General features: G+C 50.9%; 1 protein-coding gene across 11 annotated transcripts in view; it reads right to left on the reverse strand.

Moving 5' to 3' along the window:
- The window catches only part of ARHGEF9 (Cdc42 guanine nucleotide exchange factor 9), a 198,480-nt gene that overhangs the window by 60,449 nt on the left and 116,937 nt on the right, over positions 1-21,094 (reverse strand). For all 11 annotated transcript variants that reach the window (XM_075435187.1, XM_075435188.1, XM_075435186.1 and 8 more), the window contains one exon: positions 9,845-10,024. In XM_075435187.1, coding sequence (XP_075291302.1) covers positions 9,845-10,024 — 180 coding nt within the window. The remainder of the gene's footprint in view (positions 1-9,844; positions 10,025-21,094) is intronic.

Raw genomic sequence — 21,094 nt, forward strand, 5'->3', positions numbered from 1 at the left:
TTGGCAGCTCTCCCAAAGCCAACGGAAACAGCTTCTTACCAAGCTGCAGGACACTCCTGCCAGTTTGGCAACAGAGAGTATTTTTAAAGCTCCACCTCCTGGAGTCAAGTGATCATGAGAAAAATTTCAATTTTCATCTAAAAAATCACGCAGGAAAGATCTAATCATGCTAGTAAGGGGCGAAGCTTGAAAGCAGGGACCCTAAAGGCTTGGAAACTCTAAGGCAAACAGCAAGCTTGCAAACGTCCCTGATTTCTGCAAAGAACCCGGTCTGCCTTTCGTGCGCTGCGTGAACACTCCCTGCTTCCACACCTGGGGATCTCGGGAGTCTTGCTTTCTTCCTTAATGAAATTTTTGCTCCTTCCTTCTATGATTCATGTTCCCAAAAGGAAAAAATTACAGTTCTAACTCTAGATGACTTCTGCTTTAGATTAAAAAGAAACACAACAATTTTCTCGGTTACAGAGGAAGCTGAACGTGCCTTCCACCCCGCACTCTCAGCCTCAGCTGCTGAAAGGACTAATCCCACTGCACTGTTTGAGCCCTCCTGCTTTTTGTCTTAACCTCTGAAGTTCTCTGCCATTCAAGAAAGCATCATTCTTCCGGGGCATCATTTGAAGTCTGGACCATGACTCACAGAAGATGAGGTACACTGGCAGCTCTGCTGCTGACCTTGGGTCAACCACTTAAACTGGAGAGGCCTTCCCCATCTATAAATGGAGATAATCTACCTCACCAGTGACATTTTTCAGGAATATTTTTGAGGTCGACATACTTTATGTTGAAGTGGAGGGCACAGAAAAGCTCACGTGTACTTTCAAATATGGACTTAAATGCATCACTGTGGGCTCAACACACTCTTGTACTTATCCACGAGCAAGAATTTGGCTAGACAGGCCAGTGCTGGGCTCCCCAGTTCAAGAAAGATGAGGAGCTACTGGAGAGAGTCCAGCGGAGGGCTACGAGGATGATGAGGGGACTGGAGCATCTCTCCTACGAGGAGAGGCTGAGGGAGCTGGGCTTGTTCAGCCTGGAGAAGACAAGGCTGAGAGGGGACCTTAGAAATGCCTACAAATATCTGCAGGGTGGGGGTCAGGAGGATGGGGCCAGACTCTTTCCAGTGGTGCCCAGCAACAGGACAAGGGGCAATGGGCACAAACTGAAGCAGAGGAAGCTCCAGCTGAACCCGAGGAAGAACTTCTTCCCTCTGAGGGTGACGGAGCCCTGGCCCAGGCTGCCCAGGGAGGCTGTGGAGTCTCCTTCTCTGGAGATATTCCAGACCCGCCTGGACGCGGTGCTGTGCAGCCTGCTGTGGGTGACCCTGCTTGGGCAGGGGGTTGGGCTGGGTGACCCCCAGAGGTCCCTTCCAACCCCCACCATGCTGGGATTCTGTGATTCGGTCTGGCGCAGTACGGCTGGCTTTGCAATCTCAGCTCTCCAATCCTCTTGTGCCTGCACTGAGGAGCTGGGCTGCGCTGGGGCAAGGCAAGGCTGCGCCTCAAGCGTTCCTTGCGTCCTCTGCCCCAACACCACCCCTCCAGCCAGATCCTCTCTGCTTCACCGACCTGCTCGCTCAGACCGCAGCGACGGCGTGCTGCAGGCGACAGCAAGGTGGAAGAGGCAAACTGGGGGTGACACTGGTTTTTTCCCCAGTAACTTATTAAATGTCTTATCTAGTTGATTTAGACAATGCTGCAAAGGTTCCTATTTTAGCCCAGTCACCTGTAAGCGGGGTGTTCGCTACGTTTTCGAGACACGAGACTCTCAGAAACGCTCTCCTGCCTGCCATGCTCGACCTCCGTGGCTGCGGATACCAGCTGAGATACCCCTAACGGCAGCAGGGCTCTCTCTTCCCCAGCCTTTCCAACATGCACCGGACACAAACACACAGATCTGTCTCCCACCCAGTGCAAATATCTCTCTTTCTTTATAAAAGAAACCTCAAAATTCTAGTTTTCTCCCAGTTTCTCCTCATCTCCACAGTCCTCCCTGCTCAGGGTGGGGGGCTGCCGCCTCTGTGAGGCTCCAGTGGGGTTTTCCACAGAGCAGATATGGGATCTGAGCTCCCGGGCAGCTCGGCCGCTCACCTGGCTTTCAAGAAGCCTCTCAGCTCCTGTCGCAGCCTCCGCAGCAATTCGGGGCCACGGCTTGGCACGCACCGGGGCTTGGGATACGAGCCTGAACAACTGCATCCAATGCCACTTTTTTTCCAAAAAAGAATAAATAATAACAGCTGTTCAGCAATCATCAGCGACCCTACAACAATAAATCAGCCTTCAGTGCCTTTTTCAACACCTCTGCAATGCGAAAAAGCACGGGCTCTGAAATCACACAGCACCCTGTGGGTCTCCCCCACACCGTTCCAAAGGTCCGGCATGCCAAACACCGAAGCCCGCCTTGAGAACTATTTCACATGCTTTGTGTTAAGACACAATTACAAGAAACCAAGAAAAACTACATGGAGAAAAAAATCCAGTTGCATAATGCTAGTCCTAAGCGATATTTCGCACTGCAAGGCCACCCTGCACGTGGAGAAGAACAGGCTTATCATGAGGCTCACAGTCCTATTTCAACATTCAGCCCTAATTAAGAAATCCTGACCAGCTCCTGTATAACATAATAATTTGCAGAGGCAGCTAAAAGTAAAATTGTCAAACAAAAAAAAGCCCCTTTTGCCTAAGGACCCAGCTCTGGGAGCCAGAGTGAGCTGATCATTTCATTGTGCTAGTTAATATTATATGTGATTTATATAAAATCTGTAGAAATGTGATGTATCAATTTGCAGCTATACCCAAATGGCGCCTAAAATCACTAAATGGCACCATTCCAACACTAGCTGACCTGTAATTATTATATATTTAGACTGCTGAATGCACACACTGTATATAGAGGACATTTTACTTGAAGAGGCACTGAGGGCTGATAGTCTCATAATAATCAGAAAGCATGATAAAACAAACATTTTACCAGCCATCTGGATTATTAATCTCCTTCCACTGGATACTCACAAGGACAAAACTAGCAGCTAATGTGCCATCCCGGACTCTAGCTAACAATTAAATAACGTGGCAGATTAATGATACAGACAGGTCCTTCCAGAGAGGTGCTGCCGTTCTGCTGAATCTCTGCTCACCAGCGACTTCATAACAAACACCAGTGTCAGCAGCCCAACCTTCGCCAAAACCTGGTACCAAATAGTGCTGTCACAGTGTGATTAGCCCTGCACCGACTGCGAGGGACTCGAGGAGACTCCAACAACCGTGCAGACACAAGCTGCAGCACAGAGCCTCGGGACTACGACAAGGTGACCATGAGCCAGCAGAGTGCCCTGGCTGCCAAGAAAGCCAATGAGATCCTGGGGTGCATCAAGAGGAGTGTGGGCAGCAGGTCGAGGGAGGTTCTCCTCCCCCTCTGCTCTGCCCTGGTGAGGCCCCATCTGCAGTACTGTGTCCAGTTCTGGGCTCCCCAGTTCAAGAAAGATGAGGAGCTGCTGGAGAGAGTCCAGTGGAGGGCTATGAGGATGAGGAGGGGACTGGCTGCAAAGCACTTGCCCTGTGCTTCCTCCCTCTGCTTCCCGCAGTCTAAATGCACAGAGTCCCCGGGCTGGAGCTCCACCATGCAGCACAGACACGCAATAAACTGGATGTGCTACACTACAGCCACCAAAACACATGTGACGCACAACAGGGCAGAGCGAAAGCTCAGCTGCTGTAGCAGCTCCTTGCAGAAACCCTGCCAGGCCAAGGGAGCCACTGCCTCACCCAGGGGAACAACCCTTCTTCACGACCGGTTTGGCAGAGGACAGACCAGGGGCTGCGAAGCTTTGTGCCGAGTCTGCCCCATTCAAAGCACGGCCCCAAAACACCGGGTGTGCACTGGCACGCCAGCTCGTGCGAGCAAGGGCCCAAGTGCTGGCATTCGGCCCTTTGGGGATGGGACGGATGCTGAGCTGGCTGAGTGGCATGAGCTGTCACGTTAATGGCAGCTGCAATTAGCACAGGCAGCACTTGGATGCTAAGATGCTGCTTGACTTTAAAAGAAACAACCCACAATTTGTCTGCAGTGCATCCTGTCGCGGCGGAGTGCTGCTCGCGCCGCGCGCGATACCTCTACCAGCAGCTATTTTTATGCTGGATTTGCCACGGGAGAATACAACCTCCTTCACCAGGCACCGACTGCAGCAGACACTGCAGCACATGCCGTTTCGCGTGTCCAACAGGTGAGTGCTGCTTCAGCACCATCCTCTTCTCCCTGGAAAACCTCCCCTAGACGCCACGGTGACTGGCACCCAGCAAACGCTAACGCAGCGGCTGCAGAGGACAGGCAAGCGGGAGGGCGATGTGCTCCTCTGCCAAGGTACCTACACACACAGCGAGCCTCGGATTTTAAAGGGGAAAAAAAGCAGAGGAAGCAGCAAGATGTGGCGGGCTTTTGGAACAACACCTGCAACAGGGAGCACAGTCACCACTCCTAGGAACAGAAGTTAAGCCCACCTACCCAACAAAGTGTAGGAGCTGTGAGGCACTCGGACAGGACTCGGGTTTAGGGTCTCCTCCTAAACAGTGCCTTGAAAGCTTACACCGATTTATCTCGCACTTCTCCTTTAGCGGCTGAAAATAAAGTGGGTCAAAGGCAGCTTTTCAGCAGGAAAATCAATCTAAAATTACACCACTTGGGGAAACCTAGGCAATCAGGAGAGAGAAGGAGCACTGCTGCGCTGAGCCACCCCTGCATCTTCTCCTACGCGAGAGGTACGGACCATAACGAATTTCCACACTATCTTTGCTCAAGCCTTCGGAGGACCACTACCCTTCATTTCTGCACAACTCCTCAAGGTCACTGGGCACTACAAGAAGTTGTAGTAAAACCTCCTCAAGCCCAGATTTGCCCTTTAGCTTAGCTTAGTGAAGGTAAGGAAGGAAGAGTCACCAATGCGGAGGTGAGAAGAAATGTACTCTGGAAACTCAGTCTGCCTCTTGGTATCCAAGGAGATGAAGGAGAGCTTTATAACAAAATAAATCCCCTTCTCTGCCCAGGATGGATGCGTTCTGCCATGTCTCTACGGAAAGATTTCAAAGCACTAACCATCCATAAGGTTTCATTTTTTTATTTCTTTTTCAGTGGAAATATGTCAGAGCCCGACCACGAGGCCATTTGACTTCCTGGGGCTGGAGTGTTCGAATCTCAGCTGAGCCGTTTTGGAGACTTTCTGTTGGGCTCTGCAATCAAAACTTTGGTTTGAGACTTATTGTGTTTTCTAAAGGAGACCTTAAGGTACGACAGTTGATCCATTTGCAGTATTGGAGTATTATTCTGTGCTGTAAATTCCTCCCTGCAAACACTAAGCCTCTATTTTTGCATGCATGTGGATGCTGGATGTGCTGATATGCAAAAAACTCACTTGTGCCACCTCATGTAAAGACAGCCCAAGGCTATGCCATCCACAAAGGAGAGAAGACCAACAAGTAGCATCACCACTACAGGCACATGAAATCCCGTTTAAAATTCCTGTTGTTGTTTTCCAGTTGTACCTCCCCCCCTTTCAGACCCCTAGAAGTTGACAGGACATTCAAAGACACCGTGCAGCTCATCGCGAGACTGATGGTTGCACCCTGTGGGTGCCCAGTGTGCTCACTTGATAATATGAGCTAAACTACACCACAGATACCTTCACCTGTCCTAAACCCAGCTCATCGCTCAGCCCTAAGCCTACCTCTGGTGTTCTCATCCGCCTCTCTAAGGACTTGTGGGTTTTCATAACTTTCTCCCCGAGTGCAGCAGCTTCCTGCAGGAAACCGTTCACCATCGCTTCCTAGCTCCAAGTTCACTTCTCCTATGTTGTGCTTTTTCTCTTCCCCAAAAAGCACTGCTTTATCATCCAGTTTCTCCATGAAAGTTCCTGTGCTCCTGAAACTCTGGCTTTCCTCTCTCTCCTCCTTTCTCCAGCCAAGTCTCCAACTACTAAGCGGCTAACTGCAGGAGCTTTGCACACAGACAACAAGTCCTCTACGTGCAGGCAATTCAAGTGCAGTTTCTGTTTGCAACCCCCCCAGCGCCTATGAAAGAGGCCAAGGGAATCAGCAGGTTACTGTTTTCCTCTGCACTTGCAAATGTGACTTTTTTCCTGCTATGAGATGTTGTGAGTGCCAAATGCTTTGCCAAAGCTTTTCATATGATCTGGCTGGAGAGCAAGAAGTGTCAGACGTCTCCTTGCAAACTAGGTTTCCAGCCCAGTTCTGTCCTCATGGATGATCCAATTTTAGAGGAATTTGACTTTGCAGTGGTCCTCTGCTGCACCCCCTGTTAGTACTTACCAGAGACCTGCAGTCTGAAATATCCTGAAATGAAACCTCTTTAGTTAGATACCTGTCTGCTCTGTCCCGTCATCCCTTACCCGAACTGCTTTTCATCCTCTATGTAACATGTTGTTCCCTTTTTCTCCTGCACTTGCATAAGAGAAATCGAGATATAAAGGAAAGCAATTCTTTTGCAAGTAAAACTAGAACCACCCAGGCTAAATCAGGCAGTTTTCTGGCATCATCTTAAAAAAGCAGGGCTCAAAGTACAACAGAGAAAAAACCCAGCCTCCTCATTATGCAAGAGGCATCAGCTGAATAAGAAATACAAGAAAAAAAAACAGAGAGAAGCAAAGTGAAAAGTGTTGAGGTTAAACGGTCCTTGACAGGACCCTGCAGCAGCACAAACCTGCCGCAACAGTTCCGCATGCAGCAGAGGGGTCCCAGGCACCTTCTCCACAGGCTCTGCAGGCATCTGGTTCCAATTTCTTCCCAAGAAAGACAGAGAGAGAAGGGGGCGGGGGGGGGGAGTACGCAAGAATAGAAACGCAGAGGCAAGCAAGCGACCTCAGCCAGCGGAGGAGAGCAGAACATGACAGCCCAAATGGCAGCTGTCGTCTCAGCGCAGGGCGACCAGCGAGTGGGCAGCACATCGAGCAGCGCTGCGCGCAGAAGGCAGCTCTGTTTGATAAACCCAAGTGGTGAATTCTCTCCTTCAGCCTCCCTTGCAGAGCTGCGGACAAACTGGAGGGTCTCCTCCCCCTCTACTCTGCCCTGGGGAGGCCCCATCTGCAGTGCTGCGTCCAGTTCTGGGCTCCCCAGTTCAAGATAGGGAGTCCAGCGCAGGGCTGTGAAGTTGAGGAGGGGACTGGAGCATCTCTCCTACGAGGAAAGGCTGAGGGAGCTGGGCTTGTTCAGCCTGGAGAAAAGAAGGCCGAGAGGGGACCTTAGAAATGCCTACAAATATCTGCAGGATGGGGGTCAGGAGGATGGGGCCAAACCCTGTTCAGTGGTGCCCAGCGACAGGACAAGGGGCAATGGGCACAAACTGAAGCAGAGGAAGCTCCAGCTGAACCCGAGGAAGAACTTCTTCCCTCTGAGGGTGACGGAGCCCTGGCCCAGGCTGCCCAGGGAGGCTGTGGAGTCTCCTTCTCTGGAGATATTCCAGACCCGCCTGGACGCGGTGCTGTGCAGCCTGCTGTGGGTGACCCTGCTTGGGCAGGGGGTTGGGCTGGGTGACCCACAGAGGACCCTGCCAACCCCTAATGTGCTGGGATTCTGTGAACTCTGCTTGCCTTTTTTTTTTTTTTTTTTTTTAATGCCTGGTACTTATTTCTAGATATTAATTATCATTCATGGTCGCAAACCCATGCAGTTTTACCCTTTGGGAGCACATCGTTTGGTCCCAGGGCAGGTGTCTGGTCCCAGCCCGTGCTGAACAAGTGTCTCACAGCTGGAATAACCGAGCCGGCCTCTTGCAGAGCTGGTGGAAGGATTGATTTCGCTGGAGTAACGTCAAGCCGCGGGGTTGTGACGTTAGACAGAACGGGCAGGCAGCTTGCCTGGTAAGGCCATCAGGATCCTAAGCACCAAGGTTTGCTCCAGGATGTTGTTCAGACTTCAGTGTACAATGCTCCAAGATTCATTGACCCCTCTCCTTTGTTTTTCCCAGCTTCTGAAATCCTCCTCCCAGCCTTTGGAAAGCGTAGGGAGAGGTGGAAAGTTCAGCCAAGCTGAACGATCCATGGTTTGGGGCCTCAGAGTAAATGGACTTGTTTGTTTAGCTGTTTGGTGCGGGGTTTTTTTTAGCAAACAGGACAGCACAAAACAAGACTGTTATTAAACTTACCGTGAACAGTCTGTTTACAACATCGCACAAAAAGGACACTAAATCTTTTCCCCTGAATCACAAAATAAAACAGCACTGGTCAATGCACTGAAGTTAAGCTGGCCCAGAATATTTCAGTCTCTAAATTAAGCAAAAATAATCAGACAGACAGATTTTCCTAATTCAGCCCTCCCAGCCAGCAACAGGGCTGAGATGTGCTGGCAACACAGGTGAGAATATTTGCTGCAACGAGATAATCATCGGATCACACCTGATACAAATCCGTTTTCCAAACTGGTTATCTCTCCTGCCTGCAGGGTCAGACTCCCGGCGTCCTGTTCAACACAACACTAAACACCATTTGTTCTTCTGGGCCAGAACAGCAGCACAAACTTTGTCATGCAGGCAGCCCAGGCTCCGCTTCCAGCCACCGATCTCTCGCTCGCAGTCCTGGCCAGACCTGGGAGAGACACAAGCGCTGCATCACGAGTACCACCGCGCAGGAAAAAACTGTGCGGGCAGAAGCGAGCAAAGGTCTGGGTTCCCTCGTCGGTGGCCGTTGTGCATCACTAGGAAAGGCCAGGTCACACGTTTTAACCCGATTTTCCTCATCTGTACGGCTGCTTCCCAGCTGAAGCGATGCTGGTGACGCAGGGCTGCCCAAAGGAGGGAGGGCTCGGAGGGAGGGCTCGGCAGGCAGGGAACCGACGCAAACGTGGCATCTCCTGGGGATGCGGCGTGCTCTTCAGCGTACGTTTCGGAGAGAACAGTCTTCCCCTCGGCTGCCACGGAGCTGGTCGAATCGCCTGGGAGGCTCAGAGGAAAGAGTCACCTTTCACACAATTTTAGAAGGCGAAAGACATCTTCATTTTTTGAACCGTATCCCCCAGGCTTCTAAAGGAATTCAATCCCTGATCCCACCTATCGAGCCCTGCGCAGGAGGGGGAGGAGAAGGAAGCGCGCAGGTCAAAGCCGACGTGTTGACTCCCCGAGGAAGGCTCGAGAGTGCCCAAATGACGCGGCAGGAGCTGACGATAGCAAAAAGGGCAGCTTCTTGTCCCTTTGCTGGCTTAGCACATACTGAGCCAGAAAAATCAAGTGCTCAAATCCTCCTTATTTGTGAAAGGCCAGATTGCCACTGGGGGTGGCTGGGTACAGCAGAACCTGCTTCAGCAGAAAAACAGAGACAAGCAAAATGGTTCCTTGTCCCCCTAAAAAAAATAACCAGAGCTGGTCACGGACCAATTAGTGAAGTAATTTTACATCTAAAACTGCTGAAGAGTTGAAACACAGCACTGCTTTTGGAAAGGGGATGGCTGACACCTCCGTGGGCAACACACGGACCAGAAAGCTCTTCCAAATGCGGGTTGCTCGTAGCCGGCATGAACTTTTAGGCCCCACCAAATCATCTGCTCACAGCCCGCACCATCCTTAACTGGTTTTCCAAAGAACTGCTTAAGGAGAGAAGCTACAACGTGTTGAGACACACAGCGGCCACTCCATACCCCAAGAGCACAAAAAGCAGAGCCTATTCCAGCCTCCCTCTACCCCACTCTCGTTTCTTCTGAAGCCTTCTTTGCCCCCCGTTCCGGACAGAAAACAGACAGACTGGAGACAGACATGAACGATAACACACACAGTAACCGGTTCAGTTCATTGCCCGTCCCGAGCAGCGCCAGCAGTTACTCATTGTAGCAGTAAAATGAAGAAAGTCACTCACCCTCACGAAGCTGGCGGGAAACCATCCTTCTTCGTCATCGATCTGACCCCACCACCAGTCCTTGTTGGAAGCATCCAGGACCTTGATAACGTCTCCTGCTTTAAACGCCAACTCCCGGTTGGCCATGGTGACGTGATCCCATACTGCCTCAGCACTTACAATAGAACCACCACTGATCAGCTTGGGAAACAGAAAACCAGCAGTCAGTAACGGCTCCGTTCCCCGACGCGAGCACATGCACAGCAGCAGCACAGAGAAAAGCGCTCAGCCAAAGTAAAACGACCTTCCTCCGCTCCGACCCGAAACGATTCCACCCTCATGGGACGTAACCCAGCCCGCGACCACTTCTCCGGGCTGCCCTCCTGCTCCCGCCCACGCCATGCAAGCCAGCGCCGCGCGCGGACCGTCAGCACCTCTCGGGTCCTACGCAGGGGACAAGCAACACCTCCCCTGCCACCGCCACCCCGTATTTCGGAGCATGCGCGTCCGTCGAGGCACGCGGCTTCCAGGTACAACTGGGTTAGCGTAGTGCGAGGCTGGGCGTTCCCAAAAATGGCAAAACCAAGCATTGGTGTCCTGCAAAGGAATTCTGGATTCAGAGCAAGCTTGCTTAGTTAGAGGATCAAATGTCAGCTCGAGGCTCAGAAGGTTTTCCATGCAAACCCAAGCAAAGCTTGCAAACATATTTAGAATAACACTTTTCTTTGTTTTTCAAACTGAGAGTTCGGTATGTGGTTAGTGCTGGTGATGTACGGACACCCCTTGTCTGGGCAGCCTTCCAGCTACCCAGCAGACAGGCAGGGCTCCGCGGCTCCCTGCTGACCCGTTTCAGACCCAGCCGAGAGCACAGGAGCTGGGCACAGGCGAACCTCGCCCTGCCCACAGGACCCCCGCCGGCTGCCGCGACAGCCTTCAGGGCACAGGCACCCGCCCGCCAGGGACAGGACTGAGGCCAGACTGGTGTCCGACAGGACCTGCTGAACGTGCTCCACGTGGAGCTCACGGCTGCCTTCGCACCATGGTGGGGGAACTCACCCCTTCTCAGTTTCACTGCAAGCCACCTAGATTTATATATACATATATATATATAAAACGCCGGCTTCGTGCCCGCAGGAAGGACTCATCCGAACACTGATGCTTGTGCATCCGCAAGACAAATGATCCGTCCACGCCTGGGACACCCGCTGCTCCTCAGAATGATAGCCATGTCTTTTTTAACAGAATAATAAATTGCGTTTATGTTTCGGCCACTGCAGGAATTCTGCACTGAACAGTAAGACTGCCCTTGCAAATACAGACTTTACCCATATGCTTATTAGCTTGTCAGAGCCATCCTGAACCTTGTTCATTAATTCCGCCGTCTGAAACGCACTGAATACGCACTTGGGCTCGCCTCCAAATCAGAATTTCAGCTCACAAAGCAAGAGCTCAGCGCCGCAACCATTACAGACCTTCCACATGGCAAGACTTTAACCGCCACGGACACCCTGTCAATCCAGGCAAGCAAGACAAAGCCTAAAGCCCATCACCCGTCGCAGCGGCTATGTAAGTGCAGAAGCACGGGGAATGGTTAGAGTGCTCTTCATGGCTCTTTTATAAGTTTGGCTTACCAAAATGCCTGCTAATAACTACCTGCACAGTAAGAACTTGCAGTAAACCTTCTAGCACTGCTGCAGGGTTCTCAGCACAAACACATGAGAGCATTCAAGTCCCTACAGGCAATTCAGTCAACAGATTAAAGGACCTCATTTACCGTTTTCCTTGAACTGACTTTCCTTTAAGAAATCAAGCTCCTTAGGTTTGTGACAATTACAGTTGCGGTTTCAGCTCTTCAATTATTCGAGTCAGTTGTATATAAAGCAGCAAGATCTAAGCGAGCCTAATTTGACACTTAGTGCCTTTCATCCTCAAAGCCAAGCTGTATCTAGTCAGTGGACCTCTTGTTCCTGCAGCAGATAAAGTAAAACAATGCTCTTCCCACTTCCATTTTGACAAATCGCCCTTTCTAATTCAAAATCAGCTGTAAAAGAAACACGGCCTCCTCCCACACCGTACAGGGCCTCACCAGCTCACCCACCAGCAGACCGAAGGCAAAGGCACGGGTTAATAACAAGCTCTCACGGAAGCATCAAGCCATGGAGCTTATCGACGTGCTGAACTTCTCGCAGAGGGCATCTGCTGTACTAGCGCAGATGTATCTCGCGTCTCCAGGCTTTCGATACAGAGCGGCAAGGAGCCAGGCACCAGAGGATCCCACCCAATCAAGCGGCCGCTGGAGCCAGATGGTGAAGGACCCTCAGTCCGCCCCAGCTCTGGGCCTTCACTTAGCAACGGCGGGTAGTTACATCTGGAAAAACAACAGTTGTAAGGACTAATTTCTGTTTCCAGCGCAACAACTGGTTTCAGTGCTCCCTCACAACACCTCGTGTCGCTCTAAATCAAAGGTTTCTAGCTGCTTTCACAAATATGAATCAGTTTAAACCACATAGAACCCCGAGACAGATCTGGAAGGAATGAAGACTTCACGGATGAAGAAAACCCCTTTGGTATATTCAAGATGAGCGAAGAGTCATCTGCTTTTCTGCCAGGACTGAGGTCTTCTCCTTCACTAGTGTCTCCCTGTCGCCGTGTCCATGGACACTGTCCCTCCTCGCCCCACCAGCGCCTTCCTGGGCTAAGCCAGCTCTGCTCTCAGCCCGGTCTTGGAAGACAGCTCTTCCTGTCCCTGAGCACTTCACCAGCCCTTCTCGGCATCTCGATATTTTGCCTCCATCTTTCTTGAACGCAGATGACCAGAACTGTAAATGCTATTCCCAAAGAGACCTCACCAAAGATTTGTGAAACAGCATGAAATCTTGATTGCAGTGTCACAGATATCTTGCAGTAACACACGGCATCACCCCTTTTTCTCATGGCTGCCTCCCAGCCGTGGCTCATTGCGATCTTGCATTTAGCTTATCTAAATAAACAAGGTAGAGTACACTCTTTCTGTCTAGAAAATCAGTTTTCTTGTCACAAAATAAATCAGGTTGGCCTGACGGTTGTTCCTGTCGTTAATGCCACTGGGTATTTTAGTCCGTTTCTCACTGGTGACGAACCAGGAACGGAGCTATGACGCAGGAGCCGTGCTTCTGCTCTTTCTGCTTCAGCTGGCATAGAGTCTGCTGTCACTCCACGCGCCGCAGCTCTGGGCACAGACCGCCACAGAACCGTCACTGAACCCAGACTTCCGAGGGACGCTGGTTTGGAGTCTCCTGGCCTGCTTTGCCAACGGGCGTTTCCGAGCTGGAGGCACCAAACCCCAGCGCCGAGGAGCAGGGCCCGGCCAGCAGCAAGGGCTGCCAGGGACTTGCGGAGGGCCAGAGAAGCAGCCGGGTGCTCGGCCTTTTTCTGCTGTTAACGCAGAGATCTGGCAGATGCTTTCAGTGGACGTCAGGAGCTGAGGTGGCTTTGCAAGGTGTTTCTTGGTACTCAAGGAGACAGGCTGTAAGTTCTTGGTCTTCACTGCCTAGTGCCAGCAGACAGAAGGAAGGCCCCTCTAGCTGGTCCATGTTGTCAGCCCAAGAAAGGGACCCATGTGCCAGGCAGCCTGCAAGCAAGCCTTGGCCTTCCAAAACACAAATAGAGTCCAGCCTGGGAAAAAAGGACAGCAGCAGGGTGGCAGAAATCGAGTTCCAGCCATTGCACGTGCTGGGTCCATTGCGAGAATATCAGAGCCTAAAATTAAAAGATCCAGTGAAATTTATTTTGCAAGACATCTTGCTGCGTCTGTGGAGCCGTCTGACTCTTTCAGGGCAGGGATACAGAGACAGAACCTTACATCTGCAGCAGCAAGAGATGATGAACTAGAGAAAGGTCAGGGTAAAATATTATTTTCTGAGAGGATTCAACACAGGAGCTCTTCACTCCAGAAAGTTCACGTCTCTTGGTTTCAAAGCTGGGTCTTAGCACTGTGGTCAGACATACTCAAAGACCCTGACAGGGAGTTATCGCCCATCATTTTAGATGTCTACCACACAGCATCTGAGACAGTCATCTGGCCTCCTTCGTAGCCAGTGAAGAGAAAGAGGCACATCTGGAGTGTGATTCATCTCGGCTGTTTCAGTTGCCTACCTTCGAGTGAGGTGAATCATGCCCTGGAAATTACTGTTTCTCTGTGTTTAATTGGGTGATGCAGTTGTTTGCATCTCCTACATCTTATGTTCACCCCATCTACAATTTGGCCATCACTAAAAAGGGGGAGCTAAGAACTGAATTTAACAATAATAATCACAATAGGAATAGTCAAATATGAAATCACACCCTCCCAGACACAACAGTTTCTCAGTACGTGAAGGCTGTTGTAAATAAAAATACGTTCTCCATGCCCATTGGAAGAACTCACAAAATCCCAGCCTTGTAAATTCACTGTAATAAGGACTTAGATATCTGGGAGAAGTGTCCTGCTCACAAGAAGAGGGAGGTAGCTGGAAGAAATGCAATAGGTGATAACACACAGTTGGTTTTGACGTACCCTGGGTACTGCCTGTCTTCCAGGTGAAAGTCCTAGTTCCCACTACGACCCATTATTCTTGTCAGTTCGTTGTTCAAACTAAAGAACTTGAAGATAAAAGTTTCTCGATGCTTTTATCATGTAACATCAGTGCAGCAGAAATGCCTGAGAGCATTTCGTAACAATGGACCCGAGAATAATTTCTACTGTTTTACGGGAGACTTCAGAGTACTCCCAACCACCTTCTGTCCACGGTGAAGAAAAAACTTTCTCAGTGCGCAGAAGACCAGATTAACTACTGGGACGCTGGCCATGGTCTAGAGCCCAGAGTAACTGCTCATCACGGGTCCTTCTTCACCTCCTGGCAAACACCTGGTCATGGGCGAAGAGAAGTACCCGGCTAGACAGACCAGGGGCCACTTCTATGTCCCAGCACCACCAGTAAATTTACTTCATGAGGAGAAGAAAAAGGGAATCAAGACAATGCTCGCTCTAATTACATGCACAGCTGACACATTTCTGGAACACGCACTAAGAAGAAGAACATGGGGTATTATCACTGCATCGCCAGGAACGCATCGCCCTTCCCAGGGATCTGCACTACACGTTTCCAACGCGCTCTGTGAACCTCCAATAATTCAGCCAGAAGCCCTCGCTCTAAAGACGCTTACTGAGGACACTCCGAACGCCCATGTACAAGAGGTGAATGCTTCCACAATAGCAAGTAAAGTCAGTGGAAAGGAATTACATCATTCCTACTCAAGGTCCATGTGGATTTTCCCTTCTCTTCTAGCCCAGTGTTATTTCCAGGGTGGAACACGGCTGCTGGAAATACTGAATTACATTAGAGGTGCTGCCAAGATAAAAGGACCACAACAAAGAGTAACCGAGGGTTCCAGAGGACTCTGCGAGTCCCGACCTCCGGGACGCAGTGCCGTCAGCGCGTGCCAGCCGGGAGCCCCTCACACCACGGCACGCCATGGCAGGGCTGCTCAAGGCTGTGCCACAGCACACGTGTGCTGGCACACCGTTACCAAACCTCTGCTGAGCTCACCTCGCTGTGACTGCCCTCACTAGGGTCGGGAAAACTCGGAAAGGCCCATCTGGCGAATGATCCCGCCCGTCTCCTCCTTCCCTCGCGCTTTCCAGAGGCCTCAGCCAAAGGGAAGCGATTGCCATTAATGGCTTTAATGATTTCCAAGGGGAAGAAGAGAGAAGCTCAAAGGTGGCAGTTCGGCACTGGAATCTGCAACTTATTTTCCGGGGCATGGCTTTGTGGCACTGCTGTCCAGACAAAATAACTCTCCCTGCCAAAGTAGGCAGGAAAATAAAAAAAGAAGGAGTAACAGGAACAACACCCTGTTGCCTGACAGGGCGGAATCACCCTGCCCAGCCCCATCGCTAAAGCAAGCCTGGAGCAAACCCGCATGCCCCGAAGGAGAGGAGGGAAGGGGGGCTCCACGAAAGACCCTCCGCCGCAGCAGGTCCCACAGCCCTTGTCATTCCCCATCTCGTGGTCTGTATCTTCAGCAGATCCCGACCAAAAAGCCCGGGATCACCACCTCGGATGTTTTCCTAAAGTACACTTCAGAAAGTGAGCTCTAAACCATGGTTTACAACATCTTCCAGGCTACTACAGGGTGTAAGCCTAACAGCCATGAACCGGCTGCGTCACTGCAAGGGGACCTTGCTCCAGCTCCACAGGACGGGGCAGCTTGGAAGAAAAGTTTTTGGAAGGAGCGAGCCTCTGCCTCCAACCCATCTGGTGCGTTCTCCCTGACTTTCCTCACTTCCAACGCCTCAACGCGCAGTTGGAGGCCAACATCTGCTCCTCCTCAGCGACTGCCCGCAGTGAGGCAGACAAGTATGAAACATGTTTCAGTGAAATCAGCCACTCTTGCAAAATTTTGCTAAGTATTACCAACTAATCGACACTTACTGGCTTCTTATGGGCCAACCTGAAAAAGAAACCAGGGACTTAGTGGTCCCTGAGACTGAAATGGGCACAAAGTAGCAGAAATCTTTATGGGGGTGAGATTTGGTTTGAGGCTAGGCCACACAATCACTATTACCTATCCGTGTCTCTTCCAGGGATAATCATCGTTAGCTCATGAGATTCTGCACTGAGTTTCCAGCACGGAGTTTCTCACTAGTCCAAAATTCACTTAATGAAAAGCCACCTTCATAAAAAACCCCAAAGAAATCTACCGTAGATCATCATCTCCTTAGAAAATTCTAAGTACCTACAAAGCTTCTAGGATCATGGCCTCTGAGTAATATGAATAATCTTAAGGCAGGGATATAAATCTCTCTCAGATCTTTCTATTACTGCACCAACAGAGTTACAATAGTAAAAAAAAAATGGTTTGGGGTAGTTACTTTTCAAACGATGTACTTCTCCACGGGAGTGGGACAGCAGACACAGGGAGCAGGCCGTGCAGGGCTCCCCAGTTCAAGAAAGACGAGGAGCTACTGGAGAGAGCCCAGTGGAGGGCTACGAGGATGAGGAGGGGACTGGAGCATCTCTCCTACGAGGAGAGGCTGAGGGAGTTAGGCTTGTTCAGCCTGGAGAAGAGAAGGCTGTGAGGGGACCTTAGAAATGCCTACAAATATCTGCAGGGTGGGGGTCAGGAGAATGGGGCCAGACTCTTTCCAGTGGTGCCCAGCGACAGGACAAGGGGCAATGGGCACAAACTGAAGCAGAGGAAGCTCCAGCTGAACCCGAGGAAGAACTTCTTCCCTCTGAGGGTGACGGAGCCCTGGCCCAGGCTGCCCAGGGAGGCTGTGGAGTCTCCTTCTCTGGAGACATTCCAGCCCCACCTGGCCGCGGTGCTGTGCAGCCTGCTCTGGGTGACCCTGGTTGGGCAGGGGGTTGGGCTGGGTGACCCACAGAGGGCCCCTCCAACCCTGACCATTCTGGGATTCTGTGGGAGATGGAGAATCGAGTTAAGACTATGCCAGTTGTTCAAATTGTTCTTCTACAGCCATGCCCTTCAGTCAGACAACATCAAAGCACTCTAAAATAACAGCAGCATTTCCCATTGTATTCAACAGGCCCTTCCACAACAGCAGCAGCCAAAACATCTTCAGACAAGAATGTGCAGCGAGCTGGCATTCAGAGTAAAGAAATCAATGCCCACAGCAACCCCAGCAGAAGAGGAGACACCAACAATCTGCAGCCCCCCAGCCAAACGAGAAGGCCACGTTGCTTTCCCACGTTCCCAGAAGAAGGCACCCCACGCCGCTTCACCCCCTTGCGTTTTACTTGCACGGCTCCCTCACGAGCAGCAACGCTTACAACACAGATCGACGGCGCTGTTCATCATCGCAACAGCGATGCCGCCATCCCAAAGGCTTCCCAAGGAGGGCATTTCTAGCGCTGCTGAGATCCGCTCCTACATCTTCCCCACGAAAACCCCGTGGGTACGAGCACGCGAGCGGTTTGACGGGCCGCTCGCCTGAGCTGCGCCGGAACCTGCAGCCCACGTTTCCGTCCTACGTTTCGCTGGCTTTCACAAGGAGGGCTGGTCCACGCAGTTGACGGAGCGGATGAAAAGGCAGCGTACAAAAAAAAGTCGCCCCACCCCATCACGCTGTACTTTTGCTCGTATCATCTTCCAATAGTCCCTCTGATTGTGTATTTATTTCTAAACCTCTCGTCAGAAATTATACAAACTGAATAACGCTGAACCATAATGAATTCGCCGCACGGCTCATTCACAAAACAAATGGGAGGGCATTTCCACTTGATTTGCTTATTCTCTGAAGAGGTGTAATCACACAAAGGTTAAGCACGAGGGAAAGAATTTCCCTTTCTGCCTTCAAGCCCTTTGACGAAGTTGACTGATGGCTGGATTTCAGCTGAAAGAGGCTGATTGGAGCAAGAGAGCCTCTGATACCCCCACATTCTGGAAAGACTGTCACAGCTGGTTGGAAGCTTTCTATACATGCCTAAAGGTGGAGAACTGGTGCAGACTTAAAGGTTCGTTAGGACTGGGTTGTTCTATTTTTCAGTGATTTAAATTTTCTTGAAAAGATATCGCCTGGCACACACGAAATCACCTGGCCTCACATAGGGTACAGTAGTAGACTCCAGGGTACGGTATTAGTTTTGTTCTCCACCTTATTACGGTCACTGTCCGTGTCATTCCTATTAATAATAATAGCTGTGACACAGAGCTGCGTACGGTAACTGGAGAGCTGCGAGTGCCTATAAAACCAAGGCGGCAATGAGGAAAAGGGCTAGCAACAAGACCGTTACCCCAATAAAACACTGCCCATGTGGTGTTTAATTGGCTCTGGAGCACCGGCGAGCCCTCCGCTTTGATGGTGCATATGTCACCGTAATTGCTTTCCAATCCCTTTTGCGTACTGGGCACATTAAGCCTCCCCTTGCCTGATGACATATCTTTCATGTAGAGTAATTACAAATAACCACTAACCATAATCTTTTAACTCAGATAAATTATGAGATCTGGCCTCAAAGTTTAAACTGCTCCGGGGAAAACAGCACCTTTCGTCAAACACAGCCAGCGCAGCTCACGGCGCCTGACTGACTCGGGGCCCACGCGGGCTGTCAGCGGGAATCCCTCACTGCAGCACACGGAAAACCAATGTCTGAGCGCTCTTCAAGCTCTAAACCTAAAATACCTGTGCAAATCCCACTCTTCCGACCCCCGAAGGGACTCCTCACATTGCTACACGAAGGCTGCAGCTGCGTCAGAGACTTCAAGTTGTACTGGGAATCCTTCCTGCGACCAGAGGGCCGAAGCTGTGCTTTGATTTCTGCCCAGTTTAACGCGACTGGGCTGAGCCTGCAGCAGGCAGTACTGACGGGGGGAAGCGGGCAGGATTACCACGCAATGCTTCCAGCCTTAAGAAAGCACAGCCCAGCCCCGCGGCTCGCTGCGGCAGCAAACGCCGCGCCAGATAACATCGAAGCGCTGTGTACAGACCACTGCAGGACCCGGGGAAAGAGTGATACAGTTATCTCTCACTTACCCAAGGTGCAGGATAACGCACATAAGTAAAACGGATATTACAAAATACAAATAAAATTAGGCTCTAGGAATGTACAGCGAGGGGCAAGAGGCTGCTGCGGAGCACTGAGCCCTGAGCTAAGGGACCCACCAGGAGGTACGGCACAGAGCACCCAGCTGCACGGAGACCGTCCTGAGCACCCCTACGCCCGTGGTGTGGTGAATCCACAGCCTCCAAAGCCATTCATGGCTAAACAAGACTCCACTGGAAATTGTCGGGAATGCCAGATCTAGACTCACTTCACCCAAGAAGCCTGTGCTTACTGAAACGGGAAAGCACAGGGCTTCTCTCCCACGGGGCAGACTGCCTGGCTGTAAGCACACTGAGCCCATCTGAGCAACTGCAGAGTTTTTGCAGGGAGGGAAGATAAAACTGTAATTGCTCTGAGGAAGGCAAGAGCGCTTGATGGTTTAGAGATTATTTATTTTAAAACGTAGATCACCTGTTACTCTGGGGCATGGGAGTTTCCAAAGCACAGAGGAATTAAGGAGCAAATTACACAAATTACTCCCAGTGCATTGCGTTATTCAGCACAACGCAGCTACTCACAAAGGCAACGGCACTCAGATCTGCTCACCCCAGACGAGGGGTCTTTTCCCCCGAAGCTGCAGGAGACCGGCCGTCGGGCACCACGAACCCGGTGACGCACAGCTAAGCCGTCCCAGCCGCACTGAGCAGGGGGCAACGGCACGCAGACGCGCGGCTGCACAGGCGCAGGCGCCTGCACCGGGGCTACCCAGCGCAGCAGCTTCACTGTCTCGAATCAGGCATTCACAGTGAAATGAAGAAAGCGACAGGGCCAGAACTAATGGAAGCGTAAGTAGATACTTCGCCCTATAAAAGCTGACACAGTTGGCCAGAGTCTAAAAATCATGAAAGGAAATGAATTCAAATGTAAGGCTGTTACTACAAAACAGAAACATTATTCCTGGATGGCCGAGTACAAGCAGCAAGAGCCCCTTCACGATATCAATCACTGCAATGTGTTTTAAAACACCTTTGAAAGATGAAGCAGATGCCTGGATTACGTCACGTTAGACCACACCGTATTAGATCACATCTTCAGTAACAGACTTCATAATGCATGATTCCCATATATTGGTACTGTAGTACGATGCCAAAATGATATCATTTAAAAAAAAAAAAAAAAGAGAGATATTTTTAGTAAGTGATGAGAACTCAGAACTTAAAAAGTAGTGGCTGCTGTTAGTGCCAATCAGTGCCCAGGCTGGATTAAAGTCCGGCTGAATGCATTACACTGATTACATGCACCGCTCGGCTCCTTCTTTGCTGTTCTGGTCTCTCGATTTCTTAGTGTACGTCAGTGCAGCTCACGTCCAATACAGCCAAGGAGTGGCTTGCTGGCAGATGAGCACACAGGGGAATGCCATCTACAAATTATTTTGCAGACCTGAGCTTACAGCAAAGTTTAATTAGATGCAAGCTCAAAGTGAGCAGTGGCTGGAGAAACACCAGAGGACCCCCAGCAAGCACCCCTGGCTTCGGGTGCCTTTGCAGGGGCAGCAACAGCCCCGGCTCCGGCGCTGACTGCCAGCCAAGCCAGCGGAAAGCCGGACCGAGAGCCATCCAGTGAAAAGCCCATTGCTCCCGTCTCAGGCAGCAAGAGGAAAAACCAGGATGAGCACTCAGAATACGAAATGGCCAGACAAAGCCTCTGGCCTCCAAAACATCATCTTCAAGAGAATTATTCCAGCAAA

This window comes from Opisthocomus hoazin, chromosome 14 (assembly GCF_030867145.1).
Source record: "Opisthocomus hoazin isolate bOpiHoa1 chromosome 14, bOpiHoa1.hap1, whole genome shotgun sequence".
Classification (NCBI taxonomy): domain Eukaryota; kingdom Metazoa; phylum Chordata; class Aves; order Opisthocomiformes; family Opisthocomidae; genus Opisthocomus; species Opisthocomus hoazin.